Raw genomic sequence first — 10,402 nt, 5'->3', positions numbered from 1 at the left:
TGACAGTTCATGGCCACAAACGGGCGTGTGAGTGTGGAAACATTCAACTGCAGGCAGCCAGATTGACACGGCCTTTCTGAAGGCTGTGCTGAAACTTCAAACTGAGTTGTAAAGTTGTTGCTAAGCAGCCAAGTCCCACCAGTGGATACAACCAATCAGAGGGAGCCAAGAACAGACAGAGCTGTGCATTTGGGCAACCACAGTTTCCTGGTGGGCTAAGCAGATATAAAAATCCAATAGAGATAGAATATGCATGTATGCACATATACACATACTCATGTGCGCACACGCACACACACACACACACACACACACACACACACACACACACACACACACACACTACACATTACACTTTACACTTTACAAACCCACGCACAGCACAGAGTCAAATGTTCAGTACCACACAAAAAAAAAACATTGAGGAAGGGCAGTTGAAAATGGAAACAACATTTTATTGTTTCGTTTCACTTCCTGCCCATTTATTTTTAGCCGGTTGAACTTTGGTGAACTGCGCTCGGTGCTCGGTACGGCGCAGTGTGGGGGGGGGGGGCGGGGGGCTGGTGGGACGCGATGACTGACATTTGAACCGCAACTGCGTCTGCTGCTTCCGCGGCTGTAGACGGGGGAGACGGAGAGGGCCCGGCCGGCCAGGACCAGGATGCAGAGTCGCAGGTCTGGGAGCAGGACGTCCTGCCCCTCCTGGATCAGCTGGGATCCAGCGCCCCAGGTACCACCGCGGGGCCCGTCTGTTCTAGCGTGTTGCGGTCACTGCGACTGGACGCCTGGACTCTCCTCATGGTTCACCGGCCAGCACCCCATCACCGATTTAAAAAAGTTTAGCCTGTTTGTCAACCATGGCGCCCACATTGCACCCCTGACCGTCCCGGTGAGGAGGGATCCCCCGACCTCTGTGTTTCTCCTCAAGATTTCTTCCCAAGCTCGTTAAGGAGGAGGAGTTTTTTCTTGCCCTCTGGGGGGGCTAGGGTACCGGTGATTAAGAGCTATACTAATAAAATGTAATTGTATTGAATTGAGGGAGAGAGAACCTGGCAGACAGGTGGATAACAGACACAATGTGCACAGACACGCACACACCGCACACGCACAAACATCAAGTAATGATTCATTATTTAGCTGTTGCATTGTTGTGTGCACCTTTCAATTGTGACACTTCCCGTCGACTTTGTCATTTGATCGTTTATTTGTAATTTGTTCATTGTTGTTAGTTTCAAGCCATGTTTTTGTGTGTTTCTGTGTGTGTGTGTGTGTGTGTGTGTGTGTGTGTGTGTGTGTGTGTGTGTGTGTGTGTGTGTGTGTGTGTGATTGTGTAGGTGGGGTGCGTGTGAGTGTGTGTGTGTGTGTGTGTGTGTGGTGGGGGTGCATGTGAGACTGTGTGTGTGTGTGTGTGTGTGTGTGTGTGTGTGCATGCGTTGGTATGCAGTAGCCTCTCGCAGGTCAAACAGGGTGCTGTCATTCTTTCATGTGAGTCAGTCTGGCAGCAATGGAGTAAAATCTATTGCTGTAAATATTTTAGCGAGCAGCGGATTTCATGGAAAATTCATTTGAAAGATAAATATAAAATATTAATCTCCCCAAGTGCCGTCTGGCTCATACACAGAACACCTATTCTAGACTCAGTGGCAGAGGAATCCACGAGCCTGCTGCCTGTGAGCAGCCTGGGCCGTGATTGTGGGGCGGACAACCATTTTTGGAAGTGGCCGTTGGCCCTGTTGAGGGAAAACATTTATTTGCCTTAAAACAACAGGGAAAGCACTCCACCCTGCGTTCTTCCTCTGCGTCAAGAGCCCGGCTGGCTGTTGGAAGTATTGTTGTCCTGCGTTTGACCACTAAAAGCACACAGCTGCTTCTGAGAAACAGGGAGGAACCAGAGTTACATTTAATGTGTTTATGTTCTCTCCCGGCTGGACAATGTTCCAGCGCTGATAACCCAACCAGAAGGTTGTCAATGCTGCTGATTATGCCAAGATTACGCTCCTGCTGGTCTACGCGGCGCTACACAGCCCAAACAGTAGAATTAAAGGAAACATACAGGTCGAAAGACGTAATTGAGACATTGAAACGTTGACACGGTATAAAAACATCTAACATTGACGTGCACCTCATTCCAACGACTTCATTTCCAGTAAGTTTTCACTGTTGTCACTGCTGCTGGAACGTCAGCATTCTTTCCGATCTGCTCTAGATTATTATTTGAAGACTTTCTCCGGATTAACCGTCGCCACCCACCTCTCATCCACGTGCCACCGAGCCAAGGCGTCGCGTTCTGAATGAGTGAATCAGTACAGATCTACGTGTGTTCCTCTGTGCTCCCCCTGTATGCGTGGCCGACGTCCTCTTCGTTCCTGTCACTATTGTAAACCCTTTTCGCGTGTTGCCGGTGTCGTCTCTCTCCCTCTGAACGGCGCGGGCGGGGGCAGCAGCAGGCGGGCAGCCCGCCGCCGCCGCCGAGGCCCTGCTGTGTGAGCTGTGTGACCGGCTGCACGCCGCCCTGGCCCGGCGCCGCCTGCTGGGCCGCCGCTGCAGGAGGAGGGCCCAGATCCTGCGCACGCTCTTCGCCCTGATCGACCGCGACTCGGCCCGCCTCCACCTGCACGTCGCCGCCCTCTGTCTGGCCGTGAGTCCGCCGGTCGCTCTCTGAGGGCCGGGGGGGTGTGTGTTGGTGCCCGTGTGTGTGTGTGTGTGTGTGTGTGTTGGTGCCCGTGTGTGTGTCTGTGTGTGTCGGTGCCTGTGTGTGTGAGTGTGTGTGTCTGTGTGTGTGTCTGTGTGTGTGTCTGTGTGTGTGTCTGTGTGTGTCGGTTCCCGTGTGTGTGAGTGTGTGTGTCTGTGTGTGTGTCTGTGTGTGTCGGTGCCCATGTGTGTGAGTGTGTGTGTGTGTGTGTGTGGTGCCTGTGTGTGTCTCTGTGTGTGTGTCGGTGCCCATGTGTGTGAGTGTGTGTGTCTGTGTGTGTGTCTGTGTGTGTCGGTTCCCGTGTGTGTGTGTGTGTGTGTGTGTGTGTGAGTGTGTGTGGTGCAGGCATCGACGGATGCATGCTCCCAAAATACCCATTATGAATTTTGCATGTTCTAAACTCAAACAACAAAGCCCGAGAGACAACGCACAACTTGACGCCATCAAACCCACTTACAACTACCCTTTCCTCCTCCCCCCCCCCTCCCCTCCCCTCCCCTCCCCTCCCCTCCCCTCCCCTCCCGACACACACACACACACACACACACAGCTGTGTGTAAGTGGGAACAACCTGCTGAACATCTGCAAGCTCATCTATAAGATCAGCCGCAGTGAGAGCAACGACGGGCTGTTCCGGAGCAGCTCTGTCCTAGGTGAGGTGTGCGACCAGCCCCCGGGCCTCACCACACTGTCGGCTCCTCACAGTGAGCGCTTCAGCTGCGTGACAGCGGGGGTGTGTGTGTGTGTGTGTGTGTGTGTGTGCGCTGTCTATCTCCCAGACGCCCTGCTGGTGGTGCTGGGCAGCGAGGACGTCGGCGTGTCGGCAGAGGCCCTGCTGTACTCGGTCGCCGCGCTCAAGTTCCTGTCGGGGAACGACACTCTCCTCAGGCTGCTGCTGGCCAAGGGCTGTGTGGGCGTGGCCAAGCCGCTGCTCCAGAAGCTCCACCCGCTCTCCGAATCGGGGCACGCCCTCTTCGCCACCGCCGGCCACATTCTCCTGCAGGTGAGGCGTGGACGGAGGGGTGAGATCCGTCGAGGTAGAGCTGTAGAGAAGCTGTGCTTTGTTGTACACCAGTTCTGTGGCCCATTCTTTAAAAAGTCTCTATTCTACAATTTTGAAAGAGCAAAATGCACAAGGTCCAAATGGATGTGCCGGGAACTCTTAGTTCTGACGGAGGCCTCCGAGTTTTCTCTGGTTTTTGTTTCGAGAACACAAAAAAACAAATACAAATACAGAACTGCAGCCGGGATGGATGCGAGTCAGAAGATCATCCCAGACGACCGAGGGCCGTGTTACCTCTGAGGACCACCGTCTTCTATTGTTTTATTCCAGGGTTTACTCTCGCTTTCCGTTGTTGCAGCCCCCTGCTTAGCACCCCGACATACCTCATGGCCCAGAGCAGCCGGAGATGACCCCCCCCGTATCCCCCAGACCTGCCCGGTGACGGGAGCTGAAACGCGGGCAGATATGGGGAGGGCTTGAGGGCTCTCGTTGACACCGGTGCTAACGGCTGCTTGGAGCAGACCTGGCGCAGCCTGACTCAAAGACTCAAAAACAAATGGAAACTACACTCAGAGACCCGCGGCGTTTGCCAAGCAGAAAAAAACAACAACCCCCACTGCATTAGTACAGCGATGCATGCCAGGCGGTTATTGCATCCGAAAAAAAACCTGACAGCGACAAAACAAGTTTATAAGTAAATGTCTAAGGGTCTACTGGTATGAATTTGCGGGCCGCTGGGGAGAGGAGCGCTTTGATGTGGATTCTCTCGCCGCTCCACAACAATATTATTGTTTTGTCTGCTCGAGAAGAAGTTGCTTTAAGAGCACAGCGCTCGGCCAATTCTCAGCTTTCCGTCCCGGCCCTTATGAGTCCAACATCGTCGCCCAGTCAACACACACGCACACACACATACGCGCACACAAGCATACACACACACACACACACTCCCATGCACGCACACACTCGCATGCACACACACACTCGCATGCACGCACACACTTGCATGCGCGCGCACACACACACACACACACACACACACACACACACGCGCGCACACACACACACACACACACACGCACACGCACACGCACACGCACACACACAGACTTATAGGGAGCATGTACCTATGCCAGTGGAGTAACCACACAGCTTGGCCACCCTGCGTTGGCTTGGCCGCTGGGTTTGACATCCAAACCCCCCCCCCCCCCGCCCCCCCTCCCCCCCCCCGCCCCCCCTCCCCCCCCCCCCCCCCCCCCGTTGGTCATGCTGTTAGCGGAGGCTAATGAGTCTGCCCGCACGACAACTTCTTCCTGGAGCTGCTCTGCATTCTGGGTGTTGGCCACGGAGGGCTTTTGGACGACAGGACTTCCTCTGTGTGATGGATATGTTAGAGTAAAGCTCAATAACTTCCCTCTTCCCCCTGTGGCATGTAACCCTGGCAACCCGGGGCAGCTGGCCCGGGCCACAGCGTCAGCCAAAGTTCCACGCTAAGTCCAACTCCGCGGGCGAGACGTCCACGAGACGGAGTTGGAGATCATGGAGCATTCAGCAGAGCAACAGTTACCCCACGTCTGCACGGCAGTGGCTCAGGAGGTAGAGGTCGCTAGTTCGATCCCCCCGGCTCCTCCTAGCGGAGTGTAGGAGGAGGTGTCCCTGAGCGAGACGCCTCGCCCTGACTGCTCCTGACCAGCCGGCTGACGCCCTGCGCGGTCGTCTCCACGGGCGACGTGTGGATGAGTGGTTGGATGTCGCTCTGGGTAAAAGCGTCAGCGTTTTCCCCTCAATGAAAACCGCTGTCTGAACCCCTTTTCTTCTTCATTTTCATTTATTTCCTTATCTCTACTGTCTCGTCCTTTGTGTCCTCCCTTCTCACGCTGACCTTTTGACCCCTCCAGCTCACGTCGGTGCTGAGGAACCTGGCCGACCTCCCAGAGTCCCGCCCCCACTTCCTGTCCCACGGCGTCCTGTCAGAGCTGTGCGTGGCTCTGCGTCGTCACCAGGAGGACGCCGACGTCTGCACCAACATCACCAGGATATACAGGTAGTGCACGCCCGCGCACACAAGCACGCACGCACACGCACACGCACGCAAGCACAACCACACACTCACACTCACACACTCACACTCACACACTCACAACCATACGCTCACAACCACACACTCACACTCACACACACACAATCATACACTCACACTCACACACTCACACACTCACACACTCATACACTCAAACTCACACACCCTTACACACTCACACTCACAAACACACACTAACATGCCCAGATCAGGGTTGATGATTATTGTACAGAGATGTTGCTGACTTTGACATATTTGTTGAAATTCGCCAAATTGCCTTTGATTATTCAGCCCTAATGAAATGATTGGATGGCTTTCCTGTCTGTCTACCTCCCTACCCGGCTACCTGCACGCACTCTGCCCGGCACTCCTTGTGCAGGACTGGAGTCCTCCACAAGGCAGACCTATTGCCAAAGAGAGAGAGAGAGAACATACAAACGATGTATTGTTTTTTTTCGCATTTTTATTGATTTATTGATTATTACAAAATAGCAGACATTACCGGTAACAAGATTCCTCTCTCTCGCTCTCTCTCTCTTTCTCTCTCTCACTCTCTCTCTCCCTCTCTCTCTCTCTCTCTCTCTCCCTCTCTCTCTCTTTCTCTCTCTCTCTCTCTCTCTCTCTCTTTCTCTCCCTCTGTATCAGTAAGCTCTCCTCGTATGCAGAGTGTTGCCTGGCGTTGGACAACATCCCTGACTGTTACCAGCTATTCTTAGACCTGCTGAACAAACACCATAAGAAACAGGTGAGTCTGCTGTATACCGCCAACGTGTGGTTATAAATCCACTGGTGCATATGTGTGCCTCTGTATGTGTACATCTGTGTTTGCTATTTGAGTGTGTGGAGGCCTACATATTTGAACCTTAGCACTCTCATAAGTAATTGTGTGTGTGTGTGTGTGTGTGTGTGTGTGTGTGTGTGTGTGTGTGTGTGTGTGTGTGTGTTTATGTCTTAAATTTCATGCCTTCAATGAAACCAGCTGAAACTCAGACGGACACATCTCGTGTCTTGATTTGAGTCAGTAAAACAAACACAATGTTTCACTGAAGGCCTGTAGCCTTCATCTCCATCTAGCAGTGGGCAGATTCCTTCTACCCGACTTCTAAGCATGTAGGTGTTTACAAAACATGTGACTTTAAGGATTCTCAGAGCATTCGTCCCTTTAAAGAGGGAAGCCTGGAAATCCAGACCCACATCTAGAAAGCTGTAGGGTCTGGCAACGAGTAATGGAAATGGCCCAACTCGAGGGGCGGAACCAAGCATGCATTTGAAAATATCACTGCACGCAATTGGATAACAATACGACCAATCAGAAGAATACAAGGGGTGACGTATCCAGACCAGCGGAGCTAACCAATAGATAAGACTCTTGCCGTATCCGGACCGTAAAACAGCAACGCTTTTGGCCCGCCTATATCAGATACACCGATATGATTGGTTAATGTTCTGGGCCGGGGGAAACGGGGAGTGAGTATATTGCTCGTTCCCAGAGTGACTCGCTGAGCAAACTCAAACTGTGCTCTCGCGAGAACTCTGGATTTCCAGGGTATCCCACATCATGCTTTTTTAGGGTTAATAATTGCATTTGGAGCTACTACTAGAATAAGGTTACATGCCTGTATGTTAGAAATACTCCTTAGAATTCTCACATTGTTCGATTTTGTAAAACCAATTTCAGCTTTTCTTTCAAAAACGTTCTGTTTTGTATCATGTCGCTTTAGGCCCTGACTCACCAACCAGATTATCGGTCGTCGGATAGCCTGGCGGGCTCGGTGACCTGAGTCTGTTCGGTGTGTGCTGTGCGGTCGGCCGCCGTCAAAGCCATCTGTGATCTTTTCAAGCCGTCTGTGTTCTTTTCAGCCGACTGCACACGTTGAATCGGCCTTGACCAAATCGGTCCGACTGCCTCTTCTGCCGACGATCGGCAGTGGGAATGGTGTGTCAGGGCCTTAAGGCCCGTCCCCCCAGTAGCCCAGTCTGCTGTGATTGGTCAGCACGCCCACTCTGTTGTGATTGGTTGAACGCTTTGCTCGTGTGTCTGCGAATTCACACCCCCGAGAAGTTGAAAACATTGCGGGTAGCCGGGAGGCGGGACTTCTGCACTTCAGCCCCTTCCCATTTCACAGTCTGACGTCACGCTGTCACGGAAGTAAAGTTATAGAGCGAACAAGCCGTTCACGCGCCTGTTGAGGGGCGTTCGCGCTGGGCGCGGATACCCCCCCTGGCTCGGACTTCGACTTTCCTAGCTTAGCGGACGTAAAACATGTGTACACACGTCATATTAGTGTCTAATTAGTGTAATTAGTGTCTATCCTGTGGTCATGAGACCACTGGCAGAGCACTCCTCCTTTGACCTCCTGCTGGCCCCCTCCTCTCCAGGACCTGGTGGTGCGCCTGCTCTTCACCCTGGGGAACCTGACGTCCCGCAGCGACGCGGCTCGGACGCGCCTCTACGGCTGCGGCGGCTGCCCCTCCGCCCTGCTGCGGCTCTACCGCTTCTACCTGGGGGAGGGGGAGGGGGAGGACCCCCCCCCCCCCGCGGGCAGCAGGGGCGCCCGGCGGGCACCACCACCACCACCACGACGTCCTGGTCAAGCTGGTCCGGGTGCTGGCCAACGTGTGCGTGCACCACGCCGTGGGCGTGGAGATGGCGTCGGACGCGCTGTGTCTGCAGCTGCTGATGGAGACGCTGGGTGAGCAGAGGGAGAGCCGGGACGCAACCAATGCGGGTTCGTTTCCCTGTTTCAGGCGCTGCGCAAACGCGGCGAATGCGCTGGGTGTGAGTAGTCTGTTGTGCTCTCTGTGTGTTGTGCAGGCCACAGGCATGCAGCGTGTTGTGCGTTTGCTTACACCAATAGGCCAGGACAAAGGGTTTTCTGATGAGCTCAAATGAGGATAACGTCGCAAACACAAGCATAGGCCTTCGTTTGCACTGGAGAATTATCTAGACATCTAGATGCTACTCTCAGCCTCTTTGAGTTATTAGATCGGAAACATCAACCCTCTCAGCCTGCTCTCAGGCAGGGGCCCTTCCCCATGCAGAAGGGGCCCCTGCGTGGGGGAAGGGTCACCTAGAGACCCTTCCCAGCTTGATGTGCATCCACACCTACAGGTTTCCTTTTTGTATTTTCCAGTCCGAGAATTGGCAGAGACTTTGGTGACCGAGGTGCACCAGTTCCCATTGCTTTGGATAACGTTGTGAAACATGTTTAATTGTAGTAATGAATGCTCTGGGACTCATATAATTATAAGAAAAATAGGTACAGAGCCACAATGTTTCAGATAAATCAGCATATGACGCTTTATATATGCTTCATATGGGTTGAGGAAGAGATATGCACATGGTTTGACTAGACTTTGGGTCTAGACGACTAGAAGGTTGCTGGTTCAATCCCCGGCTCCTCCTAGCTGAGTGTCGAGGTGTCCCTGAGCGAGACGCCTCACCCTGACTGCTCCCGACGAGCTGGCTGTCGCCCTGCGTGGTGGACTTTGTCGTGTGTGAAAGTGTGGATGAATGGTGATGAATCCCCTAAATGTTAATGTACTGTGAGTGAATTGTAGCATCACCTTTTTTTTTTTGCCAATCCATTTAGTTATAGTGAGTAAGTCTTTACCAATCAAAAATAGAACCTGAAAATATTCACCTTCCCTTTGCCTAATCTTTGAAGAAGCAACATTTATCTATTTGTCTCTTTTCTATTCCTCCAGCCCACGGTTTACCTCTGAGACTCATTTTACTGTGGTGTTTGAAGCCGTGTGGTCTGGTTTACTGCGCAGCGCTGGTACCTTAACACCACTACCGGTGACGGGACAATACGTGACTTGTGTGAAGAACAAGTTGTTTTTTCCTTCCTTGTCTTGCGGGTTTTTGTTGTATATAGACTAGGTCTACCTTCTGACCTGTGTGTGTGTGTGTGTGTGTGTGTGCGTATGTGCTTGTGTGTTTGTGTGTATGTCCGTGCCTATGTGCGTGCGTGCGTGTGTGCGTGCAGAGCGGAGGCCCGTGGCAGATGGTGAGCTGCTGGTGAACGTGGCCGCCACCATCAACAACCTGTCCTACCACCAGCGGGAAGGCTCGGCGGTGAGGCACAACCAGCTCGCCATCAGCCAGCGTAAGACACACACAATGACCATGTGGGTTTACTGGTGTAAAGGGCCCACGCCAGAACAGTCAGTAAGTCTGAGTCGCACTGCGGAGGTGATATTGTGTCTTTCATTCATTCACCTGTCTGCCTTGCTTTCTGTCTGTTGATTTATGGCTGCCTGCTGCCGCCCTCCTCTGCTTCTGTTTCCCTTACTCCTATTGAGTGTTTCTACCCGTCACTCATCACTTTGTATTGTCTCTCCTTTCCTTCCTCTCTCTCTCTCTCTCTCTCTCGCTCTCTCTCGCTCTCGCTCTCTCTCGCTCTCTCTCGCTCTCTCGCGCTCTCTCTCTCGCTCTCGCTCTCTCGCGCTCTCTCTCTCTCTCTCTCTCGCTCTCTCTCTCTTTCTCTCTCTCGCTCTCTCACTCTCTCGCTCTCTCTCTCTCTCTCTCTCTCGCTCTCTCTCACTCTCTCGCGCTCTCTCTCTCTCTCTCTCGCTCTCTCTCTCGCTCTCGCTCTCGCTCTCTCGCGCTCTCTCTCTCTCTCTC

The 10,402-nt window shown here is 53.0% G+C and overlaps 1 protein-coding gene across 1 annotated transcript; it reads left to right on the top strand.

The window, feature by feature from the left end:
- Window positions 1–622: 622 nt before the first annotated feature.
- armc2 (armadillo repeat containing 2) lies at window positions 623–10,086 on the top strand (the record flags this gene model as incomplete). Its single annotated transcript, XM_084491325.1, is given in 9 exon segments — window positions 623–730; window positions 2,445–2,638; window positions 3,243–3,345; window positions 3,472–3,695; window positions 5,591–5,736; window positions 6,418–6,517; window positions 8,152–8,298; window positions 8,300–8,465; window positions 9,765–10,086. Coding segments are annotated over 9 exon segments (1,448 nt in total), but the record flags the coding sequence as incomplete, so codon positions are not given.
- Window positions 10,087–10,402: the final 316 nt, after the last annotated feature.

This window comes from Micromesistius poutassou, assembly GCF_964030765.1.
Source record: "Micromesistius poutassou genome assembly, contig: SCAFFOLD_6384, whole genome shotgun sequence".
NCBI lineage: Eukaryota > Metazoa > Chordata > Actinopteri > Gadiformes > Gadidae > Micromesistius > Micromesistius poutassou.
Note: the sequence above shows the minus strand (reverse complement) of the source record. Positions and strands in the feature narration are given on the sequence as shown.